This window comes from Zootoca vivipara, chromosome 15 (assembly GCF_963506605.1).
Source record: "Zootoca vivipara chromosome 15, rZooViv1.1, whole genome shotgun sequence".
NCBI classification, from domain to species: domain Eukaryota; kingdom Metazoa; phylum Chordata; class Lepidosauria; order Squamata; family Lacertidae; genus Zootoca; species Zootoca vivipara.
The window spans coordinates 4,249,083-4,262,904 of record NC_083290.1 but is presented as its reverse complement, the minus strand read 5'-3'; the positions used below and the strand labels follow the sequence as shown (position 1 = coordinate 4,262,904).

Below are 13,822 nucleotides of genomic sequence, written 5' to 3'. Positions count from 1 at the left end.
TGCATGGATCACTTTCCCCTGCCCCAGACTGCAGCCACTTGTGGCATCTCTGTTGAAAGGCTGGGTGTCCTCTTACTAAAAGGTTAATTAATCCAGGGATATTGTCTATGAAATACAAGCTTTGACATTCACCCACCCACCCTGGATTTCTTTTGTTTCAGAAGCCACAGCTCTCAGTGGCAAATAGGAAATACATTGACCTTTACTTCTCTGTGACCCTTGCAGCAGACTGTAAGGAACATCTGATAACTTTAGCCCACTGAACAGGTGCCTCTTCTCACTGCCCTCTGCTGTAACTTTTTTCCAATGTGTATCCATGTGGCAAGGAGGCTCACGGCAAACTTCTGCACGGCATTCCCAGCCTCAAGGCCAAGAAGTAACACAAACGTATTAAACTATCTAACTTTCACAACAGTGACCTTCTGTGTTCAGGGCTTCAGCTTTGTTGAAAAGCCAGCACTAGAAGGCAGTTTTATGTTTTGGTTTGAAGGTAACAGAAACTTTTCTCCTGGGTTCTACTCTCAAATGTTATTCTTAAGCAAGCAACCTTGGGCAAGCCACAACTTGCACACCAGTATTGCCTCCACCACATATTACTTTCCAAAATATTAAGAGAAAATCCATTGGCTGGAATTCAATTAATGTGTTCCATTGATGCAAAGGTTCGTGTTTGTGCAACTGGTCTTCCTCTCTCCCTGCATGAACTCTAAATCTGTTCTAGGGGTTCCTAGATTTACAGCTATTACTTTTTTTTGGGAGGGCCATCCGACTACAGATGGAAGCTGGTGAGGAAAGCAAGAGAATCCTCTCTCTCATCTGTTTTTATTGTGGAAGGAAGGAGACACCTTGACAACACAGAGCCCACAAGACATCTGTCTGCCACTACAAAAGTGAAAAGATATCTTGGAAGGAAGGTGGGGAGTTGAAGGGAGAAGCCTCTCCTTCTCCAGCTTAGGCCTGCCTCCCTGACCTGGAAAAGCCAACCCCACCCCACGTGCTGGATGGCTTCCTTTCTCAAGAGGAGTTAATAGAAGTTAACAGAAGGGAGGATGTCATTATGTCCTCTGCAAACAGCAGCTCTTGTTTATACATGAAAGGAAACGCTAAAGTATTTCAGACACACAGACCCTTCAAAGGACACCGAATGCATGCAGGGAATGTGGAATGCCACCTGCAGGAAATGAGGAATGCCACCCACATCTCTGTAGCTCAGGGAAAGGACAAATGAATAAGCCTATTGCCCAACCTGAACATTTTTATTGAGATAATTTATAAGCAAGACAAGAGCCTCAGGGGGTCTCTGCTGTAGCTCTGAAACACTGGATCGGATTGGACTGAAGCTAATCCAAGTGCTATTGTCCAAGAACAACTGGCTGAGTAAGCAGGTCATAGAATCATAGAGCTGTAGAGTTGGATGAGGCCCCGAGGGTCATCTAGTCCAACCCCATGCAACGCAGGAATCCTGCCCACAGCCATGCCTGGGTGGACTCAAACTACCAACCTTCTGGTTAACAGCCAGGCACACTGACCCATTGTGCCACTAGAGATGCACATGTGTCAACTGTCTGTGTAAGCAAATAAGGTACTGTACTGATGATAAAGATTGTGATACTCACTGGCGAAATGCTGCCATGGTATTTTCCAGATTCTCTCCAGCCCCTGTAGGGGAAAAAAGCATTTTAAAGGAAATAGCAACCACTTGGCTTATAATCATGGCTGCATGTTTTAAGAGCTGCAAGGGAGCTAGGTGAATTTTGTGAATTCAAAAACTACTAAACAGGAACACTTTGCAACTGTTTTGAAGATGCTACTGTTTTAGTGGCTGGATTGTTTCATTGTGCATTTTGAGGTTTGTACTGAATGGATGTTTGTATTTTAATGCTTGTGGAACAGTTCTTCATATTTTGCAAACCACAGAAAGCCTGTTTTGGCATCAAGTGGCATATAAAATAATAAAATAATATTTTAAAGACATTTCATGAATTTTATGGTTTGCTTGGCTCACTCACCGAAAGGGAAAATAGTGCCTAGTTTCACCTCACGGGAATATATATATAATATATATAATGAAACAGGGATGCATAACACAGACTTAAAACCAGTGACAGAAATGGCACAACTTTAAGACAGCTGCTTCCACCTACTATTGCTAAATGGATTTAACACTGTCAAAACTGGCCAGACATCTAAGCAGCACTTGCAACGAATTCAATCGCCTATACTACTCTGTTCCAACAAAAAGTTCTTTGTCTTTCCTTCTTCATCCTGAAGGACCCAGTTTCACTGCACAGTAAGTGCCAAGCTGGGAGGCATGAGTCTGACACAGATTCTTGCCAAGGACTGCAGTAAGTGAGTGAATGTGGGTGCAAAGCTGTGTGGGGTCGATGCCAGTTTAAAGCCACTTAATATGCACTCCATGCAGCAACTCAGAACTCTTACCTCCAACATCTTGAACGTGCAATGTTTGTTAATACAACATACAGCTGTGCACCAGCTGCTTTCAATAGATATCCTAGACAAAATGTATTGCGTGCGAAACTGTCTGCAAACAGACACTGCAATAGGTTAAGGAACAGGCTTTAGCACACATTTGCCATCCCATCCTTCCTCTCAAAAAAGTCTAATCTACTGAGATATATTCCGGCGTATGTGTCAAGCATAACCACTCTTCAGAGGCACTTGAAAAGTGGAAAAAGTACAATTTAACCATGGTCCCCTAACATTTAGAACTGTAAGGAGATTCAAAGCTTATTTACCCTCACCCACTCATTAACGCATGTGCTCACTGCCCTTCCTCCTTAAGGCTACAGTTCATAGGTCACACTCAGCTTAAACATACCAAATGCCTGTTAAATCAGGAAGCAGATGCATCAGCTCCACCTCCTCAACAGAGAAAGAGAAAACATAAGCTACGAAGCAAGGAAACCCCATCGTAACAATCCCTGTTCTCATTCTTTAAACACTGGTGGCTGGTACCCATTGGGAACGACAGGGTGGAAGGTGTTGTTGTTTAGTCGTGTCCGACTCTTCGTGACCCCATGGACCATAGCACGCCAGGCACTCCTGTCTTGCACCACCTCCCGCAGTTTGGTCAAACTCATGTTCGTAGCTTCGAGAACACTGTCCAACCATCTCGTCCTCTGTCGTCCCCTTCTCCTTGTGCCCTCAATCTTCCCCAACATCAGGGTCTTTTCCAAGGATTCTTCTCTTCTCATGAGGTGGCCAAAGTGGAAGGTAGGGAGCCCCATATTAAGTGGCCAATTTTGGGTTTGCCACCTTCCTTCTTCCTGCTGATTCTATAAAGGCAGAACAGGGTGAGGAAGAGGAAGTCTGGGCTCATTAGAAGGAAAGGAATAAGCCAGGTACCTCTCCGTCACACCTAGGTACAGATCAACACCTGCTGAATGACAGCCTGGCACATAGATGTAAAAAGCTTTGAAGAACAGGACAAAAAGATGACAAGCACACCTGACATGATGTACTGCTTGCGGAGGGCACCATGCTGACTATCCTTGGTATATGGCATGGGAACAATTTTGTTGGACAGGGGACGTATGGATCACAGATAGGTGCATAAAAGGAAGATTATACTGCAAAATTATTTGAATGTGCATATACCTGTTTAGTATATGAAGCTAATTATATTTTATAAGCTGCCTTTGGAGGGTTTTCCCCTCAAAGGCTGGATATTCTTGTTGTTTAGTCGTGTCCGACTCTTCGTGACCCCATGGACCATAGCACGCCAGGCACTCCTGTCTTCCACTGCCTCCCGCAGTTTGGTCAAACTCATGTCCGTAGCTTCGAGAACACTGTCCAACCATCTCATCCTCTGTCATCCCCTTCTCCTTGTGCCCTCAATCTTTCCCAATATCAGGGTCTTTTCCAGGGAGTCTTCTCTTCTCATGATGTGGCCAAAGTATTGGAGCCTCAGCTTCAGGATCTGTCCTTCCAGTGAGCACTCAGGGCTGATTTCCTTAAGAATGGATAGGTTTGATCTTCTTGCAGTCCATGGGACTCTCAAGAGTCTCCTCCAGCACCATAATTCAAAAGCATCAATCCTTCGGCGATCAGCCTTCTTTATGGTCCAGCTCTCACTTCCATACATCACAACTGGGAAAACCATAGCTTTAACTAAGGCTGGATATAAATAGCTTAAATAAAAATTCATGGATTTGATGAAATGCACTCTAATCCACCTAGGTCAGGGGAAAATCTGTGTCTTCAATGCACCACCAAGGTTTCTGCTGCAACTTATTAGCATGGCCACCTGCCCACTTAGTTATTCATCTAATTACTATATTAACACATCTTGTTAAGTGGCTCAAGCACACATAAATATTACCACACTCAACTTCTACGGAACAGTCATGTTTTCCCCTTACTAATTACCATTTCTACCTTTGCCATGCTCACATAGTGCGATGGAGGAATTAGCAAAATTACAATGGAAAATAAACAGAAGACTATAAATACTTGATTGTGTAATTATGTTTTCAGCTATATGATCTGAGCGCCAGGATTAAGCAACCATTGAATCTGAGATCTGATCCACATTAAAACCCTTGGCTGGGTGTGGAGTGAGGCGAACTTCCTCTCTAATTAAAATACGGAAATCATTACTAGAAGAGGTGATGATTGCTTGTGCCTTAGATGGCTATTTTAAAATGTGTTAGTCAAACTTGGGTATTAGTACATCATAAAGCCTCCATATTCAGAGACATTATTCCTCCAATTTTTAGATGAGGGCAAGCAATAAGTGATCCTAGTCAACCGCTTTTGGAAACAGAAAGTTGGACTACAAAACACGTACTGTACCAACTACCCAACGTACTTCTGCAAGGTAAGAGACACAACTTAGCACAGTACTTCATCTATGAGATCAGTCTCCCACAACCTTTTGTGTTCCAGATGTTGTTGAACTACAACTCCCATCATGCAGGACTCCGCTTGGGCCTGGTTTGGAAGTTCCAGCTGGTGAAGAATTCGGGATACCAGGCTTCTATTTGGCTGAAAACATGTGGCACCATTGTTAAAGCACCTGCCCTATCTGTCTGTCTGCTACCAAGCCAGGCTCAAGGTCTTTGTATTAATTTATAAAGTCCTGAACAACTTAGGTTCAGGGTACCTCAGGGATTGGCTGAACCCCTAATATCCCAGCTTGATAACCGAGATCATCTGCAAGAGTTGGAAAGGCTCAGTTGACAGCTACAAGTACAGTGGTACCTCGGGTTACAAACACTTCGGGTTACAGACTCCGCTAATCCGGAAATAGTACCTCGGGTTAATAACTTTACTTCAGGATGAGAACAGAAATCGCACGGCGGTGGTGTGGCAGGCCCCATTAGTTAAAGCGGTACCTCAGGTTAAGAACGGTTTCAGGTTAAGAACAGACCTCCGGAACAAATTAAGTTTGTATCCAAAGGTACCACTGTACCAGATTCCTTAGTATCATCAGTCCAGTGTTGTGGAATACTTTGACAACAGAGATTCAGCAGGCATTGTGTCTGCTTTTCAGCACCTGCTGCAAACTTTTCTAATGCATGCATCAAGTTTACACAGGCAATTAAGAGAACCGTACATCTTTCCATATTAGTTGGTTGATTTTTAATTTTAACATTTTCTATGGTGTTTTTTTTACTGTGTGGTTTTATGCATAACTGTAGCAAACTACTCTTGATTTTATTTTATCAATAGTGGTATATCATTATTTTCAGAAAGAAATAAAATCTTCCCTGACTATTGGCCATGCAAAGTGAGGCTGATATGAAGGGACAGAGGCTGGGGAAGGATGCAATAAAGTAACCATTACAACCACATTGTACAAGGCTGATTATACATACTAGTACATATTCAGAGAAGAGTGCAATTTTCTACATGCCCACCCTAGTTCTACCTGCAGGGCTCAGTAGTAAGAGATAAGAAAAAATCACTTTCTCCCAGAAACCCAGAGAAGCCTGTGCCAGGTGTGTGTGTGTGTGTGTGTGTGTGTGTGTGTGTGTGTGAAACTGGGCTAGGTGGAAAAGAAGCACAAGGCAGATTCTTTTACAGCTCAGGGTTTCTTAGGTTCTTAGCAGTGTCTCTTAAGTCACTTTGTCACATTAGCCCTTTGTAAGAAATAAAAAGCACATGTTTGGGGAACAAACATGAACAAAGTTGCTTTTTATTTCCACATGCCAGAGAACTGAGTTGCATCGGCCAGCTGAGGATGGAACCTGGAATCCCACATTACAAAGTGAGTTTAAGTCAGAGGACCAGCCCAGCTTGCAGAAGATTCAGGTGCATTAGTGGCTGATCTTCTTACCTCTATCTATGTAATTTAACTCTGATGAAATGTGACCTAGATAAGTGCCAGGCACTCTCAAGGCAAGCCTACATCACTTTGTTATCCTGGGAAAGAAGGTCTTTAGACATGGTTCCCTAGAAGGGGAAATGTAAAAGAATGACTATACCACAATAAGTGCCGCTTGGGGGCAAATCCTATGCAAGTCAATGAAAGTGTGCAGTGAGTGGTTTTTAGATCTGATCTAATTTCAACTTGGCATCTTAAACCAACTCTCAACAACCCAACATGGAAGAGAGCCGTCACTACTTATCTATGACCTGTATCTTGAGCAATTGGAGCAGCCTTATGGTTCAACATGGACAGGGGACAAAGAGCTTACTGGATCCTTCTCGGTAGTGGCACCCACCCTGTGGAATGCCCTCCCACCAGAGGTCAAAGAGAACAACAATTACCAGACCTTTAGAAGGCATCTTAAGGCAGCCCTGTTTAGGGAAGCTTTTAATGTTTGATGGATTTCTGTATTTTAATGTTTTGTTGAAAGCCGCCCAGAGTGGCTGGGGGAACCCGGCCAGATGGGCGGGGTATAAATAATAATAATTTATTATTATTATTATTATTATTATTATTATTATTATTATTATTATTATTATTATTTCCAGGCCCAATTCAAGGTGTTCACATTAGTGTTTAAAGCTCTAACTGACTTAGGCCCCAAATATATGAAAGACTGCCTCTTTCCCTACGGACCCTTTTGGATGTTAACACCAGCAGATCTTGGACATTCAATCACCCTCAGAAGTTTGGAATGGCGGTGGCCCAGAAGAGGCAGCTCTAACACTGTGGAATTCCCTTCCCACATAGGTGTGCCTGGCATTGGCCTTTGACATCTAAGACACATATTTTCGGGACTCACCCTATGCCAGTAAAGTGCAATTTGTTTTAAAGTCTTTTTAATTTTATATATTACTGACTTTTTGATTACTTGTAACCTGCTGTGGGACCTTATAGTAAAAGGGCAGGTAAAACATCAAATAAATATAAAAGCAATAACAATAAGAATAAAACCATTCCTGATTAAACAAGCCCACTTTTCGACAGGCCAAACAAAGGTCTCATATTTGCAAGTTTGGCAGCTCTGTTACTGAACCTCCACAAGCATCTTTCATTCAAATCTACTCAATAGAAAGCATATTGTGTAGCCCAAGTAAAAAAGAAAGCTCATCCACTCAGGGATGGGAGATTCAGGGCTCTGGCATAAGAGTATCTGAGAGCTCAGTTACTCATCTTCCAGAACAGTTTCTTAATGCAGGACTGTCTACTAATAATAGATGAGGAACTTCTGTGAAGGCTTGTAAACTGAGACTACTTGAAGCATTCATGTTGATGCTCAGGATGAGGCAGAGTTTGATTTCTGCATTAGATGTGAGGCAGCAAACAAGGTGGCTTTTATATGGCAGGTAACAGTACAGCCAGCAGCTAGAAAGATTAAAAGGCCTTAAAACAAGGCACATCACATTCATCAGGACAGAAGGCATTGACCCAATGCAAATAATAAAACCTCCCTTTTCTCCCTCTGCCTGCAAAGAACCAGTATCTGTGCCCAGAGAGCATTAAAAAATCTAAATAATGGAAGACAAAAATGAGATTACAGCTTGATGGAGGAGCAGAGGTGAGGAAAGTGTCACTTCTTCTGTGATTACAACCAGCAAATGAACATAAGGACACAACAAGGAAAGATTTTGCAGGGGGCGGGGAGAGTCTTAATCTGGCAAGTTCTAGTTACATTCCAGGTCTAGGGGATGCATGGAAGGCAGCAAGTGGAAGTACTGTATAAGCAGGTGAATGGAGCAAGGAAAAGATGACAAGGATCTTGTCATCCAGATGCCTAAAATTCTTCTGATGGTGCTGAAAAATCCTGATCATCCTTGCACGCGGCTGTACTTAAACATCTGTACTTTAAGGGAATCCCTGCAGAAAACAGTCTTGGTCTGGCCAGCCTCTTCAGGGACAATACAAGAACCAGTTCAAACAAGGCAAGTATCCCACTTCAACTGAAGGTCACAATGTTGTTTGGCCACATCTTACTGTTGCACAAAAGAAGTGGAAGGCATTAGCTTTGCAGGATTATCTTCATGGAATGCGCTGGTGAAGGTTTACTCTTGGGAAGCTTCATCACGCAGAAAGCAGCCTCAGTTCAGAGTGCAAGGCAGGTATTAACAGCTCAGGAATGGACTGCAGGTTCTGTGATTACTTATATGCCCTCATCCATTCATTTAAAAGCTTCTGGATTAGAAGCATAGAATTGTAGCACTGGAAGGAACTCTGAGGGTCATCTAATCCAACTCCCTGCAATGCAGGTATCTCCACTAGTTCACACATGACTTCAACCTCTGCTTAAAAACCTTCAAGGAAGGAGAGTCCACCCCCTCTTGTGGGAGTCTGTTCCACTGTCAAGCAGCTCTTACTGTCAATAAATTATTCTCGATGTTTAGTTGGGGTTTCCTTTCTTGTAACTTGCAGAAGAAAACAAGTTTGATCCATATTCCATGTGATAGCCCCTTACAATATTTGAAGATGGCTATATTTCCTCTCAGTCTCTTCTTTACCAGACTAAACATACCCAGTTGCATCAACCATTCCTCATAAGTTTGTTTCCAGGCCCATTATTATCTTGGACACCCTCCCCTGCAGACATTCCAGCTTGTAAATGTCCTTATTAAATTGTAGTGCCTAGAACTCAACAGACTCCAAGGCAGAACGGATCGAGGCAGAACAGGACTAGTACTTCCCTTGATGGGGACACTACTGCTGATGCAGCCTAAAAGCATTAGCTTTTTTTTGGCTGCTGCATCACTCTGCTGACTCGTGTTCAGCTTGTGGTCTATTAAGACCTCTAGATCCTGTTCATAGGTGTCCCCCATCTTATATTTGTACAGTTTGTTATTCCTTCCTAAGTGTAGAACTTTACATTTGTCCCTATTGAAATTCATTTTGTTAGTTTGGGTATGCCACACTTTGAGAACCACTGAACTTTCTGATGTTCTCCCAAACCCTTTTAAAGATGGGAACAACATTTGCCTGCCTCTGCAGGGCAGAGGTCTGGGACCTCTCCTGCTCTTCAAGAGTTCACAAAGTTTATACTGTAGACAGATGCTCTGAGATTACATCTGCAAGAGCCTTTAGTACCCTTGGGTGCTGCTCATCAGGCCCTGGAGATGAGAGTTCATTTAAAGCAGCTAGGTGTTACCAGCTCTTTTCCTATCTTGGGCTTCATGTCCCTCCTTGCATGATTGATTGTGTTATTTATTGTGTTGCATGATTTACCAGATTAGGCGCCACTTTCCTTTTGGATGAAGACAGAGGCAAACTAGAAGTTGTGCAGTTCCACCTTCTCTCTGTCACCCAATAAAGGTAAAGGTAAAGGGACCCCTGACCATGAGGTCCAGTTGCGGACAACTCTGGGGTTGCGGCGCTCATCTCACTAAGCTCCTTGACTAAGCTCCTTCTGGCGAACCAGAGCAGTGCACGGAAACGCTGTTTACCTTCCCGCCGGAGCGGTACCTATTTATCTATTTGCACTTTGACGTGCTTTTGAACTGCTAGGTTGACAGGAGCTGGGACCGAGCAACGGGAGCTCACCCCGTCACGGGGATTCGAACCGCCGACCTTCTGATGGTTTAACCCACAGCGCCACCCGCATCCCTCTGTCACCCAATAGCACAGGCTAAACAGACTAGAAAGTGAGTCAAGTGAAATCCCTTGAGGAAAGATGACATTTTAAATGCCATTGGCTGCTAAAATGACCTAGCTGTGCAATTACTAAGATAAAGTGTAGGGTTGTGAAATATACCATTAAAGGATTCAGAAACCCCTCTTGCAGAAAAGAAGCATGATGACCAACCCTTCTAAGGAGGAAATTTGGGGCCCATGTACTTTACATCCTACCTCTACTCTCAGAGGCAGTATGCTTCTGAATGTAAGTTGCTGGAAACCTTAGGAGGAGAGAATGCTATTGAACTTAGCTTCTGTTTGTGGGCTTCCCATAGGCATCTGGTTGGATGCTGTGAGAACAGGATGCTGAGCTAGATGGGCTCACTTTGGCCTGATCCAAGAGGCTCATCTTATGTTCTTATTTATTATAATGCTAACGAACACATAGGTGCTGGTACCTCTTACCGTTTTATTACTTCCTTTTCAGCACATGCAGTTGATATTCCACTCTAAGGAAGCTGATATCAAATGGTGAGAGGTAACAGGTTGGGGATGGGGGAGGATAGACCTTCCTGTCATAAAGGGGTAGGGAATAACTACTGCAAGGTACATGCTCACAAAGTTATGAAGGGTCCAACACAATTTAAGCACAGGTTGCTCAATAATGGTCTGGCATGCATATGATATGTATTGTGTTTTTATACTGTAAACCCTGTGATCCTTGGATGAAGGGCAGTATAGAAATATTGTTAATAATAATAATGCCTCTCAAAAAGACAGGCACAGGATTATAGTTCATTGATTTTTTTAAAAAGCCCTATCTCATATGAACTTGGGACAGGACCCAATTAAAAGACTTCTTTGAAAACAAAACAAAATTTTAAAACATGCTGTCCATTAGCCGCCCTGAAACCTACCTACTCCCAGCTTAACCCTGACCCTTCTGCCCTCTCAGTGCTGCTGCCTGTCTAAACAAGGCAGATTTTGCAACATCTCTAAAAAAGAGAATATTCTGAAATTGCCTATTTGAAGCTTGACAGATGGCTGACAAGAGAACAGGGCATCGGGAGGGGGATGTACAAAAAACGGAATTCAGAAGGATACAAAAAGGTGGAAGGAGTTTAGGAAGCAGACAAGTTACAGAAGGGGGAGGAGGTTGGAAAATCTAAATGATACTTCTGAAAGACACTTCTGAAATCCGAAGCAGAGAAGTGTCTGACAAAAGGGAGGGCTTGAGGAGGAAGAAAGGGGAGGAAGAATGCAAGGGATACTAGAGGAGAGGACTGCATAAAGGAGTGTGTGTGAGAACTTTAGAAAACAAAGCTGGCCAGATTTGGGGGATGTTGGAAAAGGCAGATCCTCTAAGACAGGGTCCCCAAACTAAGGCCCGGTGGCCGGCTGCGGCCCAATCACCTTCTAAATCCGGCCCCCAGATGGTCCAGGAATCAGCATGTATTTACATGAGTAGAATGTGTCCTTTTATTTAAAACGCATCTCTGGGTTATTTGTGGGGCATAGGAATCCGTTCATATTTTTTCCAATACTGTATATAGTCCGGCCCCCCACAAGATCTGAGGGATAGTGGACCGGCCCCCTGCTGAAAAAGTTTGCTGACCCCTCGGAGGGGAGAGAGAGGAACGAAAACTTGCCATTGTGTGGAGGAGGTGAGAAGCAGCCCTGAGAGAGCCGATGATGAAAAATAACAGTGTAACATACAAAAACAGAATATAATCTCCATTTCAACATTCAGACATTATCATCACAGTAAAATTTGCTTGCTGATGTCTGAAGAAGTGTTTTTTTTGGGGGGGGGGAGGCTAGGCACGAAAGAAAGGTAGCAATCTCTCCACCCCTTTTCTTAGGGGCGGGGGAGCGAGGAGGGGGCACAGATTTCAAGGTCAGCTTTTTTAAGAGAGGAAAAGTGAGCAAGCAAGGCCAGCATCACGGCCAATGTTCTCCCTTTCTTCTCTTTAAATTTCCACTGAAGTCCCTAGGACAATCAATTGCTTCAGCCGGAGATTTTCAGGGCTGGGGTGGGGGTGTAACCTTGTACACACACACATTTTTCATCACCCCCAAGGGGGGAGGGTAAGCGGGTCTTCTCTCTCCTCTACCATATCCCCCCATTCAGTTCCTTCCTAAGAAGACTGTATTATTTTTCTATCTCAATCTGTTGCTCCTAAAGTTCTTTGTAGCCCCCTTCCACCCCTCATCAGAAGATTTATCTCCATTTGTTGCCCCCCAAATATTTTCTCCCAACTTGTTGCCCCCAAAATGCTCTACATTCCCAATGTTATTAGAATTTTTAGGTATTATATTTTACTTATATCACCAATAATAGTTTTCTCTCCAGTTGTTGCCTCCCCGCAAAATATCTGTCCCCCACCCAAAAATCTGCACTGCCCCCAAGAACATTCATTACCAATATTATATTGTTGAATGTATACAGCTTCCCTCCCATCAATAAATAGCCATTTGGACACTTATAAATAATATTTTTAAAAATGTACTTAATCATTACAAATAGATAATAAGACAAATCCCCCTTCCCCACAAAATTATCATTATTATATTATTAAATTCATCTCATATTCCCTGGGTGACTAACAAATAACATTAAAAACAGTGCATTCGATAATTACAAATAAATAATATGCCAAGACCCTCCCCCCCCAATTTATATGATTTTGTATTTTTTGTATATTGTTTTTCTCTGTTTATTTTATCAGTTTGTTCCCTGCTCTGGGATTGAAAATGTTCAGTTAAGAGAGAGATATAAATACTGCAGCTAATATTATTAGTAAGGCAAGACCCTACTCCCGTCCCCAATTATCATTACTGTATTGTATGATTAAATTTGCAACAGCTTCCCCCCCCCCCATATTCTTCGGGTGACTATGGAATAACCTCAATTTAAAAAAATCCGTATTTAATAATTACAAATAGTAAGGTGGGCAACCCCCCCCAAAAAAAAACCTCTCCACCAGAGAACACCCCGCTTTTTTCTCTCTCAATTGCTTCGCCCACTCCCCAAAATAAAGCTGCGCCCCCTTCACAAAAGAAAAAGAAAAAACCCTGCCTCTCGATTTGACAATATATATGCATATACATGAATACAACGACGCCCAGCGGCCGCCCTCACCGCCGCGGTGGGAGATGTGCCGGCATCGGAAGCGGTGGCGCTTGGGTCGGTGGAGCAAGCCCGGGTACTTCAGCAGCAGCGCCGAGGCGAAGACGTAGCCGCCCAGCGTGGAGAGGAGGTAGAAGATGACCGACATGGTCGCTCCTCCTCAGGCGGCCAAGGAGGAATGGAAGACGGCAGGCGCCGAGAGCTGCGGAAAAGCGGGCCCCCCTCTCTGAGTACCGCCCGCTCCCTCCTGAGCGGGGGTCTGAGGCGACCGGCCACCTCTCCCTTGTCTTTTCTCCGGACCGCCGGGGAGCTCCGCCCACTCCGGCAGCGCATGCGCCAGTCCCAGTTGCGGTTGGTGTGTGTGTGTGTGTGTGTGTGTGTGTGTGTGTGTGTGTGATTATAATGATAAGGATAGCGGTGATGAAGATGGGAGGGCGAGAGCGCTCGGCGCGCTGATTGGTCCGCGAAGCGCGCGGTCCGACAATAACGATTTTTAACAATAATGTTGGCGGCGGCGGAGGAGAGATAGGGATTGCTGCTGGCCTGCGGTGATGGCTCCGCTGTGACATCACGGGCCGTCGCTAGGTCGCAGACGCCCCGCCCACCGCGGCCAATCCGGTGTGTGAGGTAAATCTGAAATAACGGTCACCTTTCCCCTCACCGCGCTTTAGAACGGCGAACGCCACCAACGTTTAAGG

At 43.9% G+C, this 13,822-nt stretch overlaps 1 protein-coding gene across 1 annotated transcript in view; it reads right to left on the bottom strand.

Annotated features, from left to right (window-relative positions):
* The window catches only part of GDPD1 (glycerophosphodiester phosphodiesterase domain containing 1), a 31,549-nt gene extending 18,124 nt beyond the window's left edge, over positions 1 to 13,425 (bottom strand). Inside the window, exons 1-2 of the mRNA XM_035140108.2 lie at positions 13,137 to 13,425; positions 1,617 to 1,659 (exon numbers count right to left, since the gene is read on the bottom strand). Coding sequence (XP_034995999.1) covers positions 1,617 to 1,659; positions 13,137 to 13,272 — 179 coding nt within the window. The 5' untranslated portion in view covers positions 13,273 to 13,425. The remainder of the gene's footprint in view (positions 1 to 1,616; positions 1,660 to 13,136) is intronic.
* Between the last annotated feature and the right edge of the window lie 397 nt (positions 13,426 to 13,822).